Source organism: Bufo gargarizans, chromosome 5, assembly GCF_014858855.1.
Source record: "Bufo gargarizans isolate SCDJY-AF-19 chromosome 5, ASM1485885v1, whole genome shotgun sequence".
Lineage (NCBI taxonomy): Eukaryota > Metazoa > Chordata > Amphibia > Anura > Bufonidae > Bufo > Bufo gargarizans.
This window is the reverse complement of record NC_058084.1, coordinates 482,315,277-482,339,387: the sequence shown is the minus strand read 5'-3', so window position 1 is coordinate 482,339,387 and position 24,111 is coordinate 482,315,277. Positions and strand designations below refer to the sequence as shown.

At 47.0% G+C, this 24,111-nt stretch overlaps 1 protein-coding gene across 8 annotated transcripts in view; it reads left to right on the top strand.

Annotated features, from left to right (window-relative positions):
- The first annotated feature begins 7,938 nt into the window (after window positions 1-7,938).
- Window positions 7,939-24,111, top strand: part of LOC122939174 (gastrula zinc finger protein XlCGF71.1-like) — a 172,672-nt gene continuing 156,499 nt past the window's right edge. For 2 of the 8 annotated variants that reach the window (XM_044295194.1, XM_044295191.1), the window contains exons 1-5: window positions 7,939-8,047; window positions 10,532-10,655; window positions 11,801-11,905; window positions 11,989-12,112; window positions 12,192-12,256. In XM_044295194.1, the coding sequence (XP_044151129.1) occupies window positions 10,578-10,655; window positions 11,801-11,905; window positions 11,989-12,112; window positions 12,192-12,256 (372 nt within the window). In that variant the 5' untranslated portion in view covers window positions 7,939-8,047; window positions 10,532-10,577. Of the gene's footprint in view, window positions 8,048-10,531; window positions 10,656-11,800; window positions 11,906-11,988; window positions 12,113-12,191; window positions 12,257-12,367; window positions 12,988-18,219; window positions 18,295-24,111 lie in introns of those variants that run through there. The other 6 variants (XM_044295187.1, XM_044295189.1, XM_044295190.1 and 3 more) reach the window with 5 other exon arrangements.

Genomic DNA, 24,111 nt, shown 5'->3' with positions numbered 1-24,111 from the left:
TATTATACAATGTGCTCCTGCGGTGTCATACACTATAGGATTAGATACAGCAGGCAGTATCACACAGGATAGGATTAGATACGGCAGGCAGAATCACACAGGATAGGATTAGATACGGCAGGCAGAATCACACAGGATAGGATTAGATACGGCAGGCAGAATCACACAGGATAGGATTAGATACGGCAGGCAGTATCACACAGGATAGGATTAGATACGGCAGGCAGTATCACACAGGATAGGATTAGATACGGCAGGCGGTATCACACAGGATAGGATTAGATACGGCAGGCAGAATCACACAGGATAGGATTAGATACGGCAGGCAGAATCACACAGGATAGGATTAGATACGGCAGGCAGTATCACACAGGATAGGATTAGATACGGCAGGCATTATCACACAAGATAGGATTAGATACGGCAGGCAGTATCACACAGGATAGGATTAGATACGGCAGGCAGTATCACACAGGATAGGATTAGATACGGCAGGCAGTATCACACAGGATAGGATTAGATACAGCAGGCGGTATCACACAGAATAGGATTAGATACGGCAGACAGTATCACACAGGATAGGATTAGATACAGCAGGCGGTATCACATAGGATTAGATACGGCAGGCAGTATCACACAGGATAGGATTAGATACACAGCTCAGCAGACAGTATCACACAGGACAGGATTAGATACACAGCTCAGCAGACAGTATCACACAGGAGAGGATTAGATACACAGCTCAGCAGACAGTATCACACAGGAGAGGATTAGATACACAGCTCAGCAGACAGTATCACACAGGATAGGATTAGATACACGGCTCAGCAGACAGTATCACACAGGATAGGATTAGATACACGGCTCAGCAGACAGTATCACACAGGATAGGATTAGATACACAGCTCAGCAGACAGTATCACACAGGATAGGATTAGATACACAGCTCAGCAGACAATATCACACAGGAGAGGATTAGATACACGGCTCAGCAGTCAGTATCACACAGGATAGGATTAGATACACAGCTCAGCAGACAGTATCACACAGGATAGGATTAGATACACAGCTCAGCAGACAGTATCACACATGATAGGATTAGATACACAGCTCAGCAGACAGTATCACACAGGATAGGATTAGATACACAGCTCAGCAGACAGTATCACACAGGAGAGGATTAGATACACAGCTCAGCAGACAGTATAACACAGGAGAGGATTAGATACACAGCTCAGCAGTCAGTATCACACAGGACAGGATTAGATACACAGCTCAGCAGACAGTATCACACAGGAGAGGATTAGATACACAGCTCAGCAGACAGTATCATACAGGATAGGATTAGATACACGGCTCAGCAGGCAGTATCACACAGGATAGGATTAGATACACAGCTCAGCAGACAGTATCACACAGGATAGGATTAGATACACAGCTCAGCAGACAGTTTTAAACAGGATAGGATTAGATACACAGCTCATCAGACAGTATCACACAGTATAGGATTAGATACACAGCTCAGCAGACAGTATCACACAGGATAGGATTAGATACGGCAGGCAGTATCACATAGGATTAGATACGGCAGGCAGTATCACACAGGATAGGATTAGACACGGCAGGCAGTATCACACAGGATAGGATTAGATACGGCAGGCAGTATCACACAGGATAGGATTAGATACGGCAGGCAGTATCACACAGGATAGAATTAGATACGGCAGGCAGTATCACACAGGATTGGATTAGATACGGCAGGCAGTATCACACAGGATTGGATTAGATACGGCAGGCAGTATCACACGGATAGGATTATATACGGCAGGCGGTATCACACAGGATAGGATTAGATACGGCAGGCAGTATCACAGGATAAGATTAGATACGGCAGGCAGTATCACACAGGATAGGATTAGATACGGCAGGCAGTATCACACAGGATAAGATTAGATACGGCAGGCAGTATCACACAGGATAAGATTAGATACGGCAGGCGGTATCACACAGGATAGGATTAGATACGGTGGCCTGAGGGAGGGGGACATGATTCGGGTCTGTGAGGTCCCTCTTTGGCCAGTCGGCTGTATTACGGTTGTGTGGTCACTTTCCAGTATAAGACGTCTGGATTCCCCCCCACACACGGACAGACCCCTCTGGTGCCCGTCTCACCGGAGCGCACTCGGCTACAACACAACGCCTCATCGGTGAGTAGTTGGTCCTGCCGAAAGCTTGTCAGCATTGATAGGCTGCGCTCTGTCATGTGATCCGGTGGACTCGCTTACTCCATGGTTACTACAAACGTCGCAGTAACACAACTATTGCATTTTTAGTCTACCCAGTATAACCCTGGAGGGGAGAGACGGCCTCCATAAACTTACGCTCACAGCGTCCAACCAGAGATCAGCTTTCACAGCGTCCAACCAGAGATCGGCTTTCACAGCGTCCAACCAGAGGTCGGCTTTCACAGCGTCCAACAAGAGGTCGGCTTTCACAGCGTCCAACCAGAGGTCGGCTTTCACAGCATCCAATCAGAGATCAGCGCTCACAGCGTCCAACCAGAGATCAGCGCTCACAGCGTCCAACCAGAGATCGGCTTTCACAGCGTCCAACCAGAGATCGGCTTTCACAGCGTCCAACCAGAGATCGGCTTTCACAGCGTCCAACCAGAGATCGGCTTTCACAGCGTCCAACCAGAGATCGGCTTTCACAGCGTCCAACCAGAGATCGGCTTTCACAGCGTCCAACCAGAGATCGGCTTTCACAGCGTCCAACCAGAGAGCAGCTTTCACAGCGTCCAACCAGAGATCGGCTTTCACAGCAACCAACCAGAGGTCAGCGCTCACAGCGTCCAACCAGAGATCAGCGCTCACAGCGTCCAACCAGAGATCGGCTTTCACAGCGTCCAACCAGAGATCGGCTTTCACAGCGTCCAACCAGAGATCGGCTTTCACAGCGTCCAACCAGAGAGCAGCTTTCACAGCGTCCAACCAGAGATCGGCTTTCACAGCAACCAACCAGAGGTCAGCTTTCACAGCATCCAATCAGAGGTCAGCTTTCACAGCGTCCAACCAGAGGTCAGCTTTCACAGCGTCCAACCAGAGGTCAGCTTTCACAGCGTCCAACCAGAGGTCAGCTTTCACAGCGTCCAACCAGAGGTCAGCTTTCACAGCGTCCAACCAGAGGTCAGCTTTCACAGCGTCCAACCAGAGGTCAGCTTTCACAGCGTCCAACCAGAGGTCAGCTTTCACAGCGTCCAACCAGAGGTCAGCTTTCACAGCGTCCAACCAGAGGTCAGCTTTCACAGCGTCCAACCAGAGGTCAGCTTTCACAGCGTCCAACCAGAGGTCAGCTTTCACAGCGTCCAACCAGAGGTCAGCTTTCACAGCGTCCAACCAGAGATCGGCTTTCACAGCGTCCAACCAGAGATCGGCTTTCACAGCGTCCAACCAGAGATCGGCTTTCACAGCAACCAACCAGAGGTCAGCTTTCACAGCGTCCAATCAGAGGTCAGCTTTCACAGCGTCCAACCAGAGGTCAGCTTTCACAGCGTCCAACCAGAGGTCAGCTTTCACAGCATCCAACCAGAGGTCAGCTTTCACAGCGTCCAATCAGAGGTCGGCTTTCACAGCATCCAATCAGAGGTCAGCTTTCACAGCGTCCAACCAGAGATCGGCTTTCACAGCGTCCAACCAGAGGTCAGCTTTCACAGCGTCCAACCAGAGGTCAGCTTTCACAGCGTCCAACCAGAGGTCAGCTTTCACAGCGTCCAATCAGAGGTCGGCTTTCACAGCATCCAATCAGAGGTCGGCTTTCACAGCGTCCAACCAGAGGTCGGCTTTCACAGCGTCCAACCAGAGGTCGGCTTTCACAGCGTCCAATCAGAGGTCAGCTTTCACAGCGTCCAATCAGAGATCAGCTTTCCTTTCTCCCTAGCAGTGTAAGAAGTGGACTCCTGTGAATGCCGCGGCCTTTTCTCAGCTCACCAAGCACAGCGCCGCACACTGTACAGTGGCCGTGGTTGGTATCACACTCAGCTCCAGTCACTTCTATGGGGCTGAGCTACTCCTCGGCCAAGTGACCGATGAAGGTGACATCACTGGTCTAGGAACAGCAGGCGGTCAGACGTGTGCGGTGTATCGGCTGTGACGGTGCACGGACGCCCCGTTACACTACATCATGACCGGGTCCTGGACACCCAAGCCGCACCAAATGCATGTCGCGAGCCAGCAATCAGCGTGTGGTGCACGGGAACAGGTCTCCAGTCCAGGACAATGGGACCACATTTCACACTTCTGCATTTTTGGGTTTTGCCTCATAAACTGCATTTTTGATGTCCCCTCACAAGTTCTCTGTAGGACTGAGGTCGGGGCCGCTCCATTACCTCAGTCCTGTTTGGCTCTTACTGGAGGGTTTTGGGTCATTGTCACGTTGAAACCCATTTCAAGGGCATTTCTTCTTCGGCACAGGACGACATGACCCCCCAGTATTCTGATCTATTCACCCTGATCCATGGTTTGTCCCCACACCTGGCTTTACTGCCTTCGCAGTGGACTGTGGCGGAGTTCAGTGCCCGGGGGTCGTCACTGTCTGCGGCCACTAGACCTAAGAAGACTTCTGCTTTCATCAGCCACAGAACGTTGCTCCAATCTCTCTTCGGGTCTCTTCGGACTCAAACCTCTTCAGGACATGGCTTGTTTCGGGGAGTTCTTGCTGGTAACTTGGCTCCACTTCATCGTCTTGTAGCAGAGCTCACCGGTGACTTCAGATCTTCTCTCATCTTTCTGGAGGTGATCGTTGGAGGGGCCTTTGTCATTTTGGCTTTTCTTCCACCCAATCGTACAGTGGTTCTCCGCATCCTTCTACGTCAGGTTTTGGTTGCCACATCAAGGAATTTCCAATCATTTTGGCCAATCAGCTTATGTTTTGCTGCATTTCTATGTTTTTCCCTCTACAATCAATTTTTTTATCAAACTATGTTCTTCATCAGAACAGAGATTTATCAGGACCGGCACGGTCAGTGCAATGATCTGGACGCACAGGGATGATGAGGAGGATGTGTGGTGGCAGTGTAATGATCTGGGTGTACAGGGATGATGAGGATGTGTGTGGTGGCAGTGTGATGATCTAGGTGTACAGGGATGAGGAGGACGATGGGTGTGGTGGCGGGGTAATGATCTAGGTGTACAGGGATCAGGAGGAGGATGTGTGTGGTGGCGGGGTAATGATCTAGGTGTACAGGGATGAGGAGAATGTATGTGTCACGGCCTCGGTGTGTGCCGGGAGATTTTCGCCGTGCATGCTGGTTGCCGGTGGCAACTTGTTTTTATGCATGTGTGTGCGCTTTCCCTTTTAGAATGTTTCCTTTCCCAGCTTTGGTGTGCACGGGGTTAAGGTGTGCTTGGTGTGACCTCAGGCCCCCTATATGTTGGTGTGGTGGAGCGCTGCTCCCGGGCTATCCTTATTAATTATTTTTGTATTTCTTGCTTTGTCAGTTGTCCCCTCTGGTGTGTTTCTGTCATTCCTCCCCCCACCTGGTATACGTAGTGATGGTGCGGGTTTTGCTTGAAAGTTTGATTGTTGTATGAGGCTCCGGAAGGGGCGTGCTTTCCCGGAGGGGTTTAAGCGAAGACTCGCCTGTGGGCTTTTCCAGCTTGGAGCCACCTTCCATCACGTTCCGGCAGGTAAGTGAGGATTGCATAGTTATGTTACTGTGTAACTTACCTGCCGTACTGTTTAGCCCATTAGCTCCAGCTCCCTTTTCCCTACATTGCACACAGTATCACACAGGATAGGATTAGATACACAGCTCAGCAGATAGTATCACACAGGATAGGATTAGATACACTGCTCAGCAGACAGTATCACACAGGATAGGATTAGATACACAGCTCAGCAGGCAGTATCACACAGGATAGGATTAGATACACAGCTCAGCAGACAGTATCACACAGGATAGGATTAGATACACAGCTCAGCAGACAGTATCACACAGGAGAGGATTAGATACACAGCTCAGCAGATGGTATCACACAGGATAGGATTAGATACACAGCTCAGCAGATGGTATCACACAGGATAGGATTAGATACACAGCTCAGCAGACAGTATCACACAGAATAGGATTAGATACACAGCTCAGCAGACAGTATCACACAAGAGAGGATTAGATACACAGCTCAGCAGACAGTATCACACAGGATAGGATTAGATACACAGCTCAGCAGACAGTATCACACAGGAGAGGATTAGATACACGGCTCAGCAGACAGTATCACACAGGAGAGGATTAGATACACGGCTCAGCAGACAGTATCACACAGGACAGGATTAGATACACAGCTCAGCAGACAGTATCACACAGGATAGGATTAGATACACTGCTCAGCAGGTAGTATCACACAGGAGGGGATTAGATACACAGCTCAGCAGACAGTATCACACAGGAGAGGATTAGATACACAGCTCAGAAGACAGTATCACACAGGAGGGGATTAGATACACAGCTCAGCAGACGGTATCACACAGGAGGGGATTAGATACACAGCTCAGCAGACGGTATCACACAGGATAGGATTAGATACACAGCTCAGTAGACAGTATCACACAGGATGGGATTAGATACACAGCTCAGCAGGGAGTATCACACAGGATGGGATTAGATACACAGCTCAGCAGGCAGTATCACACAGGATAGGATTAGATACACAGCTCAGCAGACAGTATCACACAGGATAGGATTAGATACACAGCTCAGCAGACAGTATCACACAGGATAGGATTAGATACACAGCTCAGCAGACAGTATCACACAGGATAGGATTAGATACACGGCTCAGCAGACAGTATCACACAGGATAGGATTAGATACACGGCTCAGCAGACGGTATCACACAGGATAGGATTAGATACACAGCTCAGCAGACGGTATCACACAGGAGAGGATTAGATACACAGCTCAGCAGACGGTATCACACAGGAGAGGATTAGATACACTGCTCAGCAGGTAGTATCACACAGGAGGGGATTAGATACACAGCTCAGCAGACAGTATCACACATGATAGGATTAGATACACTGCTCAGCAGGTAGTATCACACAGGAGGGGATTAGATACACAGCTCAGCAGACAGTATCACACAGGAGAGGATTAGATACACGGCTCAGCAGGTAGTATCACACAGGAGAGGATTAGATACACAGCTCAGCAGACTGTATCACACGGGAGAGGATTAGATACACAGCTCAGCAGACAGTATCACACGGGACAGGATTAGATACACAGCTCAGCAGACAGTATCACACAGGAGAGGATTAGATACACAGCTCAGCAGACAGTATCACCCAGGATAGGATTAGATACACAGCTCAGCAGACAGTATCACACAGGATAGGATTAGATACACAGCTCAGCAGACAGTATCACACAGGAGAGGATTAGATACACAGCTCAGCAGACAGTATCACACAGGACAGGATTAGATACACAGCTCAGCAGACAGTATCACACAGGACAGGATTAGATACTCAGCTCAGCAGACAGTATCACACAGGATAGGATTAGATACACAGCTCAGCAGACAGTATCACACAGGAGAGGATTAGATACACAGCTCAGCAGACAGTATCACACAGGATAGGATTAGATACACAGCTCAGCAGACAGTATCACACAGGAGAAGCTGTGATCCAGGCTCAGCAGGCTGTATCTCACATGAGAGGCTTAGATACGGCTGTGCTGGCCGCTCCCAGTGTTTGGGGCTCTGGAGATGGTGAGGGAAGCGCTTGTGGCCCTCAGTGATGTGAGGAGAGGAGCAGGAGCCATGTCTGGGTGTACTAACATGGCCGCCGGAGGTGTAGGGGGCGGGGCTAGTGCTGACTGACCAGTGTGCCGGGCGGGGCCAGCCCTGTGACGTCACACCGCAAAGCATGCTGGGAGTAGAAAACTCCAGGAACCTGAGGGAAAGAGGAAGTTCTGCTGGAAACGTCCTGTAAAGAGGCTCTGATGTCCGGACAGCGGGAGGGAGAGCCCCGGCATGAGGAGCAGGTACCGGGGAGCCGGGAGCCGCAGGCAGTAGTGCAGTGTGTGATGTCTGTCACAGCTGGTGCTTCAGTAGTGCAGTGTGATGTCTGTCACAGCTGATGCTTCAGTAGTGCAGTGTATGATGTCTGTCACAGCTGGTGCTTCAGTAGTGCAGTGTGTGATGTCTGTCACAGCTGGTGCTTCAGTAGTGCAGTGTATGGTGTCTGTCGCAGCTGATGCTTCAGTAGTGCAGTGTGTGATGTCTGTCACAGCTGGTGCTTCAGTAGTGCAGTGTGTGATGTCTGTCACAGCTGGTGCTTCAGTAGTGCAGTGTGTGATGTCTGTCACAGCTGGTGCTTCAGTAGTGCAGTGTGTGATGTCTGTCACAGCTGGTGCTTCAGTAGTGCAGTGTATGATGTCTGTCACAGCTGATGCTTCAGTAGTGCAGTGTATGATGTCTGTCACAGCTGGAGCTTCAGTAGTGCAGTGTATGATGTCTCACAGCTGGAGCTTCAGTAGTGCAGTGTGTGATGTCTGTCACAGCTGATGCTTCAGTAGTGCAGTGTGTGATGTCTGTCACAGCTGATGCTTCAGTAGTGCAGTGTGTGATGTCTGTCACAGCTGATGCTTCAGTAGTGCAGTCAGTGTATGATGTCTGTCACAGCTGATGCTTCAGTAGTGCAGTGTATGATGTCTGTCACAGCTGGTGCTTCAGTAGTGCAGTGTATGATGTCTGTCACAGCTGGTGCTTCAGTAGTGCAGTGTATGATGTCTGTCACAGCTGGTGCTTCAGTAGTGCAGTGTATTGCGGCAGTTGACGCTTCAGTAGTGCAGTGTATTGCGGCAGTTGACGCTTCAGTAGTGCAGTGTATTGGGGCATTTGATGCTTCAGTAGTGCAGTGTATTGGGGCAGTCGACGCTTCAGTAGTGCAGTGTATTGTGGCAGTCGACGCTTCAGTAGTGCAGTGTATTGTGGCAGTTGATGCTTCAGTAGTGCAGTGTATTGTGCCAGTTGATGCTTCAGTAGTGCAGTGTATTGTGGCAGTTGATGCTTCAGTAGTGCAGTGTATTGTGGCAGTTGATGCTTCAGTAGTGCAGTGTATTGTGGCAGTCGACGCTTCAGTAGTGCAGTGTATTGTGGCAGTCGACGCTTCAGTAGTGCAGTGTATTGTGGCAGTCGACGCTTCATTAGTGCAGTGTATTGTGGCAGTCGACGCTTCAGTAGTGCAGTGTATTGGGGCAGTCGACGCTTCAGTAGTGCAGTGTATTGGGGCAGTCGACGCTTCAGTAGTGCAGTGTATTGGGGCAGTTGACGCTTCAGTAGTGCAGTGTATTGTTGCAGTTGACGCTTCAGTAGTGCAGTGTATTGTTGCAGTTGACGCTTCAGTAGTGCAGTGTATTGTTGCAGTTGACGCTTCAGTGGTGCAGTGTATTGTTGCAGTTGACGCTTCAGTGGTGCAGTGTATTGTGGCAGTTGACGCTTCAGTGGTGCAGTGTATTGTGGCAGTTGATGCTTCAGTAGTGCAGTGTATTGTGGCAGTTGACGCTTCAGTAGTGCAGTGTATTGTGGCAGTTGACGCTTCAGTAGTGCAGTGTATTGGGGCAGTTGACGCTTCAGTAGTGCAGTGTATTGGGGCAGTTGACGCTTCAGTAGTGCAGTGTATTGGGGCAGTTGACGCTTCAGTGGTGCAGTGTATGGGGGCAGTTGACGCTTCAGTGGTGCAGTGTATGGGGGCAGTTGACGCTTCAGTAGTGCAGTGTATTGTGGCAGTTGATGCTTCAGTGGTGCAGTGTATTGTGGCAGGTAAAGATTCAGTAGTGCAGTGTATGGGGGCAGTTGACGCTTCAGTAGTGCAGTGTATTGTGGCAGTTGACGCTTCAGTGGTGCAGTGTATTGTGGCAGTTGACGCTTCAGTGGTGCAGTGTATTGTGGCAGTTGACGCTTCTGTAGTGCAGTGTATTGTGGCAGTCGACGCTTCAGTGGTGCAGTGTATTGTGGCAGTCGACGCTTCAGTAGTGCAGTGTATTCTGGCAGTCGACGCTTCAGTAGTGCAGTGTATTCTGTCAGTCACAGGCCGCACTGACATACTGCGCATGCGCTGCTTTCCTGACGTCGGGGACACTGAAGTCTCTGCCGGAGAGGGACCTAGGAGGCGTCCACCAGTGTCTCCAGCAGTGGTCGTCATCTCCCATAGACGTCCATGTTATGAGGATGTATCCCAGCAGTGATACCAGTATAAGTGTCACATGACCACTGTGGCCATGATGGTTTACATTACTGGTATCACCACTGCGGCCAGTGTCAGGGTGCACCATACTTTACACTGCTGTGACCTCATACATGGAGGAACTGCCCTGACGAGATCTTCCAGTCCTCAGTCCAGACAATAGAGAGAAGACCTCATCTCCTCTGATTTCTCCCAAATGTCCCTCATCATCTCCGGTCATTATAAGCATTTCTATGGGATTTCATGCGGATTCTACATTGACTCCTCTTCTTCCATTCAGGTTCCTGTGATCTAGGATTGTCCGATGACATCATCAGTACCGGATAATGGATGGAGATGGGGACAAGATGGCGGAGAGGATGTTAGATCTTACCCTGGAGATCCTCCTCCTGCTTACTGGAGAGGTGAGAGGTTCTGATGATGTCACATTACACCGTTATCTATGGTAATTACAGGGGATGTGACTGGAGAGGTGAGAGGTTCTGATGATGTCACATTACACCATTATCTATGGTAATTACAGGGGATGTGACTGGAGAGGTGAGAGGTTCTGATGATGTCACATTACACCATTATCTATGGTAATTACAGGGGATGTGACTGGAGGGGTGAGAGGTTCTGATGATGTCACATTACACCATTATCTATGGTAATTACAGGGGATGTGACTGGAGGGGTGAGAGGTTCTGATGATGTCACATTACACCATTATCTATGGTAATTACAGGGGATGTGACTGGAGAGGTGAGAGGTTCTGATGATGTCACATTACACCATTATCTATGGTAATTACAGGGGATGTGACTGGAGGGGTGAGAGGTTCTGATGATGTCACATTACACCATTATCTATGGGAATTACAGGGGATGTGACTGGAGAGGTGAGAGGTTCTGATGATGTCACATTACACCATTATCTATGGTAATTACAGGGGATGTGACTGGAGAGGTGAGAGGTTCTGATGATGTCACATTACACCATTATCTATGGTAATTACAGGGGATGTGACTGGAGAGGTGAGAGGTTCTGATGATGTCACATTACACCATTATCTATGGTAATTACAGGGGATGTGACTGGAGAGGTGAGAGGTTCTGATGATGTCACATTACACCATTATCTATGGGAATTACAGGGGATGTGACTGGAGAGGTGAGAGGTTCTGATGATGTCACATTACACCATTATCTATGGTAATTACAGGGGATGTGACTGGAGAGGTGAGAGGTTCTGATGATGTCACATTACACCATTATCTATGGTGATTACAGGGGATGTGACTGGAGAGGTGAGAGGTTCTGATGATGTCACATTACACCATTATCTATGGTAATTACAGGGGATGTGACTGGAGAGGTGAGAGGTTCTGATGATGTCACATTACACCGTTATCTATGGTAATTACAGGGGATGTGACTGGAGGGGTGAGAGGTTCTGATGATGTCACATTACATCGTTATCTATGGTAATTACAGGTGGACATGGCTGTAGAAGTGATGGACTCTGGAATGTACATGGTGACATTTATTATTGTGTCTTTAATGAACAGGATTACTCCACGGTGAAGAAGACGTCTAGTAATCTGATGCATGAGAAGAACAATGAGAAGATCCTAGAAGTCGTCCACAAGATGATGGAGCTGCTGACTGGAGAGGTGACACCGCCGGGAATGCGGGGACATTATACAGTCACAGCACTGGAGGGGTCTGGGTGATGACGGTGTCATTGTGTTGTCAGGTTCCTCTAAGGTGTCAGGATGTCGCTGTCTATTTCTCCATGGAGGAGTGGGAGTATTTAGAAGGAGACAAGGGTCTGTACAAGGAGGTCAAGATGGAGGAGGACCAGCCCCTCACATCTCCAGGTAACGGACAGGACTAAATACAAATGCCCTGGAATTCTCTGTCTGTAAAGTCTGAGTCCAGTCTCTGTGTCTCCTGCAGAGAGATCCAGTCAGAGGACAACACCAGAGAGATGTCCGCGTCCTCTCCTTCCACAGGATGGTCAGGTAATGGAGATGTCTCCTCCTCTGTAGGAGGACGCCTTGTTTTATCCAGTAGTATTCTAGGTTTATACTGGTTTATACTGGTGTAATGAGCTGGAGATGGCGGGATTACAGCCGACCACAGACGCTCCATGTTCTCTGCTTCTTCCTACAAGTCTCTGGCTATGGAGACCACTGGTGGGAATAAGGAACCAATAGGTTTATGTCCCCGAGAGGAACGAGTCCGGACGCGTCTGGTAGAAGCCGATCTCCTCCATGGAAGCCACCTGCAGCTTGTCCGGCCGTGCTGAGGATGCATGTGTACAAGGTTATTGGCTGTGAGCCGCCATCTAATATCTAGGTCCAGCCTCTGGGAGACCTGCAGCCATTAGGCTCAGACGACGACTGTTGTCGGGTCATTTGTGGTTTTCATGATAATAAAGGGGTTATTACATAACAAGTATCACAGTGCAGTGAATGGGGCATTTCTGATGAAGGTTTATTACATTGTAAAGTTTTGTTTAAAATAATAGCAGTCAGACATCACTAACCTGATCAATCACTGTTTTTGGTAGAAATGATATTTCTACATGGCAAATAGTTTACTAGCAGTTGTGGTAGAGTTATAGAAACCCAACAGACAGGACCTGCTGCTGCTGATTCTGTGTAATTCAATCACTTATTGAAAGGGACATGTTCAAAATAATAGCAGTGTGGAGTTCAATGAGTGAGGTCATTCATTCTTTGAAAAACAGGTGGCAATTATTGCCCTTATTTAAGGAAGGCAGCAAATGTTGTACCTGCCGGTTACAGTGCATTTCTCTCTCAAATTCTCAGGGAAATTGGGTCATTTCAGACATTGTTCAGAAGAACAGCGTACCTTGATTAAAAAGTTGATTGGAGAGGGGAAAACATATAACGAAGTGCAGAAAATGATCGGCTGCTCAGCTAAAATGATCGCAAATGCTTTAAAATGGCAACCGAAAGATGGGGGAGCTGGGAGAGCGTGCCCGCAGGACGTGCGGGATGTAACTCGCCATGCTGTAGCTCCGCCCCTCCCCTTCCTCCGGCTTACTGTGGAGCGTCCGGCGTGCTCGCTGGCATTGTGGGGCGAGGAATGAGACCGGACTCCTGGACCTGACGCGGTGACCCTGTCGGAGGTTTCTGTTTTGTCCGGGGTTGCCTCTACTCAGCGGCGTAGTACCGCTTTCAGCAGCAGCACTTGATATATTCACCCCCGGTAACCTACTCCGGCTTGCATCCCCCTGGTTGGCGCAGGAGGGTGGGTGTGTCGCAGGGTGGCGAAGAGGAGCGCCTAATCGCATAAGGGAGGCTTAGCTGGAGTCCGGTGCAGCCTGTGGGCTGGCGGCTGTGGATACTGGTGGCTGCCATCTCTGCCCTTCTCTCCGCCTGTTTGTGATGGTTCTGAGCAGCCTGGGAGGAGGTCTCTGAAGTCCCTACATCTATAAGGATCACTGAAGTAAGGGGTTAAGCATCTCGGAGTGGAGCACAAGAGGTCTGGCGACGGTTTGGATGAAGTTGGAAGTCGAACCAAGAGTCAAGTGCTTTGCATTTATAGGATGGGTGAGCGCTGCAACAGAAGCAGGAACAGAATGACTTGTTTAAAATCCTCACTAAGTGAATGGAGACTCTCGACTAAACGCCCGACCTGCTGATCAATTCACTTTCCCTTAAATCTATAATCTGTACTTAAAGGGGTTGTCCGGGTTCAGAGCTGAATCCAGACATACCCTTATTTTTCCCTTTCATCCTCCATGACGGCATACCATGAGAGATGACCCTCCTCCAGCATATCCTCAGTGTCTTCCTGTCCCTCCAGGTTGGAGACGGGTTACCACTCATGGCATTTGCTATGGGTCCACTTCTGTGTAGGCAGGCAGAGGTGGGGGAAGATTCGAGGGGGCAGGCAGCACCAGCCTCCTATATTAGAGTTGTTTTGGTGCTGGAGGTCTAAGTATGGAGAGCCTGTTCCTTACTAGGTCGCCAGCCTGGAAGGGCCATGTGCTGACCGGACACTTATTTAGTTCCTCGTCACAGCCGATTCTCCGGAGCATAGTGATGACGTCACAGGAAGTCCTAAGCGTTCCATAGGGACTTCCGGGTTGCGTGACGGCCGTAAGGGGGCGGAGCTTAATTTGGCGCGGCAGATCAAGACGAAAGTCGTCCGTTGTACTGAGGTCTGCAGGTAAGAAGAGGGCTGGCAGTATGTCGGATATTGCGGCAGGACAGATGGAGCCTTCTGGGAGGGCAGCTGCAGTAAATCGCATCCAGTGGGGGAGACTATGTCCATTTGTATTGCCTTTACTAATGTCTTCCTTCCTTATTGTGTGTTTTTTTTTTTTCTCTCTCTACTGTGTGCCTGTAGAGTGATAACGATGGGGTTAAAAAACCAAAATCCTCTCTTAATACTAAAAAGTGTGTGAGTTGTTAGACAAAACTGATAGAGGTTCCGGGAAACTCTGTAAATCTTGCACTGCTAACATGGCTAAAGACTTAGGCCCATCCATTAGAGATGAACTAAGGGATGTGATTAGAGGAGATGCGGTCAGTTTTGTCTGAACAGTCCACATCTGACCCGACTATGCATAAAACTAAGTCACGGGCTAAAAATTACGAATCCTCTTCGAACCCAGATCAGGATTCAGATGGTGATGATTCTGTTGATTCCTCAGACACTGAATTTAGAAGCTTTCTATTTTCTTCAGAAGATACCAATGAATTGATTAAAAGGTTCATAGGTCTGTTCAGGATGAAATGTATGGGGGTCTCGAGCACAGAAAAAAACGGGTTTTTCCAGTACATAAAAACATGTTAGAGATGATTAAAAGAGAATGGAAATCTCCAGATAGGAAATTTATTTCCAGAACTATTAGGCGTAGACTTCCCTTCAATGATGAGGATGAGACACTGTTAAATATTGGAAGGAACAGAGGTTTCATGTTCACGCCCCAAAAATTCAGAAACTTCAAAACAATGACGCCAAGATTCAAGTGGGGGGAAGGCTACATTTTTTTTCCTCAAAGACTGGGAAAATATCACCCAAAATGCATGGGTGCTAAACATTTATAGCAGAAGGTCTCGATATTACCTTCCGTCTTCCTCCCCCGGTAATTTTTTTTCAGGATAACGCCCATTCAAAAGACATCTCTCCTTCAGGAGTCTCTCGAGGAAGGTGTCCGGAACCTTCTATCTCAAAGAGCCATTATTCCAGTACCCTTTTCTCAACTAGAAAAAGGATACTTCTCAACAGTGTTTTTGGTGAAGAAGCCCAATGGGAAGTTCCTTTTCATCCTAAATCTAAAAAAATTAAAGAAATTAATAAAATACGAAAAGTTCAAAATGGAATCCCTAAGGTCAACCATAAACTTATAAAAAAAAAGGAGATTTCTTAGCATCAATAGATTTAAGAGATGCATATTACCATGTACCAATATGCAAAGAAGCTCAGAGATGTTTGCGGTATTTCTGAGGTAAAAGTTATATCATTTCCAATTCCAGGTTCTTCCCTTCGGGGTCACCTCGGCTCCGAGAGTGTTCACGAAGGTGATGATGGAGGTCATGGCACATTTGAGAAGACAAAATATCTTAATACCCTACTTAGACGACCTACTTGTGGTAGGGGACTCAGAGGAAAATCTAGAGACAAATATATCAAAAACATGTCAGATTCTATACCAATTAGGGTGGATCATAAACTGGGAAAAGTCAAAACTCGCCCCTTCACAGAGATTAATCTTTTTTTTTTTTAGGCGTTTGCTTTGATTCCATACTTCAAAAAACATTTTTTCGGCCGGAAGAAACATCAGAGATGATAAAAAAAAAAAGTATCAAGATTCACAGAAATTGCAAGTTGTTCAATCAGGGGAAGCATGAAACTGTTGGACTCTCTGACATTGGGCATTCCTGCAGTAAAATGGGCCCAATTCCACACTCGTACCCTGCAACAGTGGTTACTAGGATGTTGGAACAGAAAGCAAGAGGCCTTAGATCAGATAATCCTGATTCCTCCTTGGGTAAAAAACTCACTTCAGTGGTTGTTAAATCCGGACCACCTAAAAGGAGTAGTAGATTGGTTCCCCGATCAGATTCAAACGATCACCACCGACGCAAGTCTGTGGGGATGGGGAGCTTATTGCTCTCTTCATGCCTGCCAAGGACGATGGTCCATGGATCAGATGAGTCAGTCATCAAATCAGAGAGAACTCTGGGCTGTTTGGGAGGCATTAAAAGCTCTGTCTCAAGATATAATAGGGAAAGATGTACAAATAAGGTTAACTTTAAAAGCCAAGGGACTTTCAGATGATATAATTAATACCATGGCAGCTAGCAGAAAGGTGATGACCTCAAACATTTATTCCAGAGTCTGGTTAAAATTTTGTGACTAGTGTTCTCAATCTAAAAATTCATGCCAGAATTTTTCTATTCAGACGGTATTAGGATTCTTACCTTCTGTTCCTCCTTAGGACCTTAATCTGGTCCTTTCAGGGTTAACTGTAGCCCCCCTTGAACCGTTGTCAGATGTGTCCTTTAGTGGCTATCACATCAGCTCGCAGAATATGTGCGATTCAGGCTCTGAAGATAGTGGAACCTTTTTCTCATGATATTTCCAGACAGAATGGTGTTTAGGTTGGATGCTTCCTTCCGGCCTAAGGTGGTTACCAATTTTCATAGACAGGAGGAGATTGTTGTCCCTTCCTTTTGTCCCAATCCAAAATCTCAAGGTCAAGAAAATTTCACAAACTTGATGTATGCAGAGCCATCTTAGTTTATTTAGAGGCCACAAAGATTTCAGGAAATCAGACTATTTGTCCAGTTCCAGAGGAAATTTTGAGGTCATAGAGCCACAAAAGACTCCTTAGCCAGATGGATTAAGTCGGCAATATTAGAATCTTAAAACTCTATTGGGTCTCTCCGCCCAAAAATTTAAAAGCCCATTCCACAAGATCGATTTCCACTTCTTGGGCAGAAAAAGCGAATGTTTCAATAGAACAAATTTGTAGGGCAGCAACATGGTCCAGCCCTCATACTTTTATAAAGCATTATAGGGTAGATACTCGGTCAAAACAAGAGCTTTCCTTCAGTAGGAGAGTTTTGGAAGCCGTTGTCCCTCCCTAGGTTAGTATTGATCTGATATATCTCATGGTATGCCGTCATGGAGGATGAAAGGGAAAAACCATATTACTTACCAGTAATTTCCTTTTCATGAATCCTCCATGACGGCAGCCCCCCCACCCAAAAAAAAAAAGTTTTAGGTATGTGTGTGTGCGCAAAAAATAATATATAATATATGTATATGACTTGGAAGAATAGATTCTCTAGGCTGTTGGTCCAGAAGACACTGAGGATATGCTGGAGGAGGGTCTATTTTATACTTTCTGTCCCTACCTGGTTGGAGGCGGGTCATCTCTCATGGGATGCCGTCATGGAGGATTCATAAAAAGGAAATTACCGGCTCTGAACCCGGACAACCCCTTTAAGCACTAGTAAAGGGTTAACTGGACACAGATAACTAACAGCTAGTTCTATCACTAGCTTAACCCCTGGTGCAATTCTCGTTGTGTGAACTGTTTAATGTCCTGAGGACTAAAATGGCGAGGTTTAAGAGGGTGTAGCGGGGTGTAATAATCACTATAGCAGCTCTTTACCGGTCTCTTTATTCTCTCATTGTTTTTTCCTGTATTACTGCTCTGTTTGTGTTAAAATGATTAAGAAGAAGGATGATAAGGATAAAGCGGGGGGGGGGGGGGGGAGAGTAGAGGAGATCTGGTGTTTATGATGAGGAGTCAGACAGACTAGCAAAGAGTAATAGAGGGTTAAGACACGGGAGTACCCCATTATAGAGACTCGTACAAGAGTTTGGTTGGTGGGATATATGGAGGACTCCTAACCCGTTAGTGAACCAGTTTTCTTGTTTTAGTAAAACGTATGACTCTGTCTCTAATATTGATTTTGCATTTGGTAATCAGGCCACTCTTGAATGGAAAACTGAAGTCTCATATGGGACTGGGGGCATCTCGGACCATTCCCCAGTTTTATTTAAGGTATGTTTGAAGGAGGCAGTGGTGCTGGTGGGACAAAGGTCCTATTCGGTTAACCCCATATGGCTTGACTTAATGGGACATGATGATCAACTTGCTGAGGAAGTTAGTTATATATTTTTTTTAACATGAACCAGGGTACAGCCGGGGACAATATGGTTTGGGATGCAGCTAAGGTCTATGTGAGAGGGCTATTGAATAAAAAGATCATCCACTTAAAGAGGGGTTTTAAAAAGAAGAAACAGGGGCTAATGGTAACTGTGATAAACACGGAGAAAAGCACGATTAGTTTAAGACCAAAGGAAGCTTGGCTCCGTGCATCGCAAAATTATAATAACTATCTCAGGGAAAAAGCTCAGAATATGGACTTGTTTTTAAAAATCAGAAATTATTGGGAGGGAGGGAGACCAGGGAAACATTTCGCCAGAATTGTAAAAAAATATGGATACGACAAAAAAGGTCGCTACGATTCGCGATAAAGGAGGTACAATCTGTTATGAGCCAGATAAGATCCTGGATGTGTTTAGGGAATAATATGAACATTTACACTCCTCACAGTCACAACCGGATCGTATTGGTTTATTAGGCTTTTTGGAAGATGTATTAAATTCCCAAAACTTTGCTCTGAGCAGCAGCTGAAGTTAGACCAGCCTCTCACGAGTCAGGAGGTGATGGATGCACTTGCTGAATTTCCACCCGGTAAGGTCCCGGGTCCAGACGGACTTTCCGTAGAATTATTTAAGAGACAAAGAGTTTTGGGTGAAGAGATTGTTGGAGGTTTTCTTCTTATTCAAGGCAAGTAGGTCATTTGCCTCCCTCAATCGGCAAGGATCTCTTGGATCTGGACTTTTACCGTCCAATATCTCTAGGGGTGCTGATCAAGAGCCTAGAGCTGATCAAGAGCCTAGTGCATGAAGACCAAAATGGTTTTATTCCGGGAAGATCAACGTCTCTCAATCTTTGCCGGGTTTTTGCTAACATACCATGGACAATGAATGAGGATGGCCCTCGTTCCATTATGTCACTGGATGCGTCAAAACCTTTTGACAACGTGGAATGGGGGTTTCTCTGGGAAATATTGGCGCGTTTTGGTGTAGGACCGGAATTTATTGGGTGGATGAGGATTATATATAAGGGCCCTAGTGCAAGTATTTTTGTTAATGGACAACTCTCTTAGGCTGTGAGTATTAAGAGGGGTATGAGACAGGGGTGTCCTCTCTCGCCCTACTCTTCGCCCTTGTTATAGAACCCTTAGCTATTAAGATCAGGCAGGATCAGCAGCTTCGGGGGTTTGGAGTACGGGGGACAGAGGACAAGATTTCATTATATGCAGATGATCTTCTCTTCTTCTTGGGGGATACTAATAAGGATTTGGGGTATGTTATGTCAATATTGGGAGAATTTGCTAAGTATTCAGGTATAGTAATTAATTGGAGTAAATCAGTTCTATTGCTGTTAAGTGAGAGTGTGAGGGTGAAAGAGGATACATTGAGATTGCTGGGCCCTCTGGAGAATTATAGATTCTTGGGGGTTGAGATCGCAAGAGATCCATCTAGATTTACTGAACTAAATTTGATTCCGCTATTGGGTAGGATCAAAGGTAGAGTTAGGATCTGGAATAAGCTGCCTATAAGTAAAGCAGACAGGATAGCTCTGATCAAAATGGTCTTAATACCCCAATTATTGTATCCTCTTCGGAATTCCCCCATTGTTTTTCGTAATAAGATTTTCAAAGAAATGGAAAAGCTGTTTAATGAGCTTATATGGTCAGGAAAGAGCGTTAGGAAAAAGTTCACTTGGTTTACTAGAGCTTATGAATACGGGGGTTTGGAAGTTCCGGATATGAAGCTATGAGTCTTTCAACAAAATTGCATGGATAATGAACTGGGAGCATGTCGACTGTTTGCAATCTCATGTGAGGAAGAGCGAGGGACCTACGCCTAATATATTTTTTCCCCTCCCCTCCATGACGGCACCTTACTTGGAGATTATCCTCCTCCTCCAGCCAGGCAGGGACAGGAAGGTTCAAAAGGGCCCGCCTCCTCACTTATCTTCAGTGTCTTCCTGTCCCTGCCAGGCGGAAGATAGGACTACGTTCGTGCTCCGGTCGGGAGCTATCGCGGATGGCGGGTGCATTGCGCCAGCCACGGGCTTACCTTAGGCAAGTAAGTCCGTTCCATGGATGCCTGCCGCGGTCCTTTCCTTTTTTCAAAACTCGCGCACGGAAGGACACTCAAGGAGTACTTCCGGTTTCTAGGCTGCCCGCTGCCCGAGATTCTCGGCTCCGGCGGGTGACGTCATCTGAGGGCCTAATTATGGTAGCCGGAGAGTTGCCGGGCCAGAGGACGTCGGAGGTCCTGGGGAGACTTCCGGCCATACGTATCTTTTAAAAACTGGCGCCCTGGTCAAGTCTGATGTCGGCCTCTGACCAGAGAGTTTGCAAGCTCCTGCAGCCTCAGACATCCGCACATATGGATCAGGAGGAAGCTATGGACCAACCTGTAGCTGTGAGTGACATCCAGGTTGTGAGTATGGAATGCTGCTTGCACTGTACTAAGTCTTTCTCATCTTTCCCCTTTTTTGTATGGAAGAGTGACAAAGATAGTTCTGTAAGGCCTAAAATATCGCCGAAATCTAAAGTTCCTAGATGTCGCGTATGTTCGGCCAAACTCCCCGATAACTATGCTAAAAAACTTTGTGAGAAATGCATTGATGGCATTGTTAGGGAGGAAGCCCCGTCCCTGAAACAGGAATTGCAGGGCCTGATTAAACAGGAAATAAAAAACGCTTTCTCAGATTTTTCTGCAGCCGCTAACGTTCCATCTACTTCCAAACAGGGGCCCAGGAAAAGATCCCCCTTAAAAACCTCTTCATCTTCCTCTGATGTTTCTTCAGATAGCGATGAGGATAGTATTAATTCCGACTCTGATGGAGATTTTAAAAATTATCTGTTTTCATCTGACGATATAAAGGATCTATTAAAAGCGGTTAGGGATACCATGGAAATTAAGGAAGAAAAAGTACATAAGTCCGCCCAGGATAGAATGTTTTCAGTATTAGAAACCAAGAAAAAAAGGGTATTTCCGGTACATAAAAATCTGCAGTCTCTTATCTTGAGGGAGTGGAAAAATCCTGACAGGAAGGTTTTCCTACCCCGAACAATTAGGAAAAGGCTTCCTTTTGACGAAGAAGAACTGTCCCCGTTCTTGACTTGTCCTAAAATTGACGTGTCACTCTCCAAACTAGCTAAGGGTTCCTCTTTACCATTCGAGGATACAGGATCACTGCGTGATCCTATGGACAAAAAAGTGGATGCTAGCCTTAAAAGAACCTGGGATGCGGTCGCGGCTTTGTTTAAACCTAATATCGCGGCCACGTCCGTGGCTAGATCCCTAAAAAATTGGTTGGAACAACTAGATATACTTTTGAAGTCCAATACCCCATACGAAAACTTTGCAGACTCCTTCCCTCTTTTGTTAAAAGCCGTAGATTTTCTGTCAGACACAACAGCGGATTCTGTCAGGCTGGCCGCAAGAGCTACGGCTCTAGCCAATAACTCCAGAAGGGCACTTTGGCTAAAAGCTTGGTCTGGTGACACGGGTTCCAAAGCAAAACTATGTAACATTCCGTTTCATGGTAACCTTCTCTTTGGTCAGGATTTAGATAAAATCCTAGAGAAAGCTTCTGATTCTAAAAAGAATTTTCCAGAGGATAAAAAGAAGAGGAAAGCTCCCTTTTTTCGTCCCCAAAAAAAGGTTAGTTTTCAAAATAAATCGGAAAACTGGAGATCAGGAAGACAGAAAGGGAAGGGGTTTTTGTTCTCTCCCCGTTCCGAGGAACCTTCCAAAAAATGACGCCAGAGCCCCAGTGGGGGGAAGACTGGGAAAATTTGTGGATTGCTGGGAAAAATACTCTTGCAGCCACTGGTTACTAAATACCCTCCGCAAGGGGTACAGTATTCCCTTTGTAAGGAGTCCCCCCCCTCTTTTTATTCAGACTCCAGTTCAGAGCTCGGAACATCTCCAGCTTGGCATGGAGCAAGAAATCGGACTTCTAGTTCAGATGAACGTCTTAGTTCCGGTACCTGACGGACCAAGTCGGTCTGGGCTGTTATTCCAGGGTATTCTTGGTAAAAAAACAAACGGGAAAATGCGTCTCATTATAAATATGAAAGCCCTGAACAGGTCCATAAAGTACGAAAAATTCAGGATGGAATCTATAAGAACCACGGTCAAAGTTCTACAGGAAGGGGCGTTTCTGGCATCCATAGATTTGAAAAGATGCGTATTTTCACGTACCCATCCATCCAGGGTCTCAACCATTCCTGAGAATAGCGGTATGGGTCCAAGGGCAGCTAAAACATCTCCAGTTCCAAGCTCTACCCTTTGGGATAACGACTGCCCCCAGGCTTTTCACAAAAATTATGCTAGAGGCAATAACCCCTCTGAGAAAGGAAAAAATAATGATAATTCCATACCTGGACGACCTTTTGGTAGTGGGGGACTCCCGAAAAGACCTAGAGACCAATCTATCCAAAACGATAGACAGACTGGAGGAACTGGGTTGGATTTTAAATCGGGAGAAGTCCCACTTAGTTCCCACGCAACAATAGTTTTTCTGGGAATTCTCATAGACTCGGTGAGCCAAAAATGCTTTTTACCAGCAGAAAAATCTCGAAAATCCAATCCCAAGTAAAACAGTTCAGGCAACAAAGATCCCACACCATAAGACAAACGATGGCCCTGATAGGAACCTTTACAGCCTGTATCCCGGCAGTGAAGTGGGCGCAAATACATTCCCGTCCTCTTCAGACGTTTATGTTAAAAGTATGGAACCGGAAACAAGATTCCCTGGACAGTCTTATAATAATTCCGGATCACGTACGGTCCTCACTAAAATGGTGGGAATTAGATTTAAATTTACAGAGGGGAGTTCCATGGTTAGTGAGAGATCAGGTGATCCTCACCACGGATGCCAGCCTTTGGGGCTGGGGAGCACATCTCCAAACAATGTCAGCCCAAGGGGAGTGGTCACAGGCCCAGAAGAGGTACTCATCAAATCATCCGGGAACTTCTGGGGGTATGGGAGGCTCTGAGTTACTTCTCAAAGGAGTTAGAAAGGTCCAATGTACAAATAAGATCCGACAACAAGTCGGTGGTAGCATATATAAACCACCAGGGAGGAACAAAAAGCAAACAACTACAAGCCCTAGCCAACAAGATTTTCCTGTGGGCGGAGGAGAATCTCCTCTCCCTGTCAGCGGTCTTTCTAAAAGGGACGCAAAACATACAGGCGGATTTCCTCAGTCGCAGGAAATTAGATCCGGGGGAGTGGAGTTTAAAGGAAGAAATTTTCAGTCCTTAACACAAAGGTGGGGTCTTCCCCAAATAGACCTTTTTGCAAACAAAATAAATGCAAAATTACCAACCTATTTTTCCCTGGATCCATGGGATCCGAGGAGTGCAGGAACAGATGCGCTTGCTCTTCCTTGGAATTTCCAACTGGCATACTGTTTCCCACCTCTGCCTCTGATTCCAAGGGTTCTCAGGAAAATAAAAGAAGGGGCCGAGGTAATCCTGATTGTTCCCAACTGGCCGAGGAGATCCTGGTTTCCTCTCCTGGCAAAGATGTCCAGGGAGGATCCTTGGATTTTGCCCTGGTCGGAAGACCTCCTCTCTCAAGGGCCAGTTTTCCACCCAAGGACGCAAAGTCTGCACCTCTCTGCTTGGATCCTGAAAGGGCAGTCTTAAAATCTAAGGGTTTATCGGACGGAGTAATTAATACCATGTTAGCCAGCAAAAAAGAGGTTACTAATAAAAT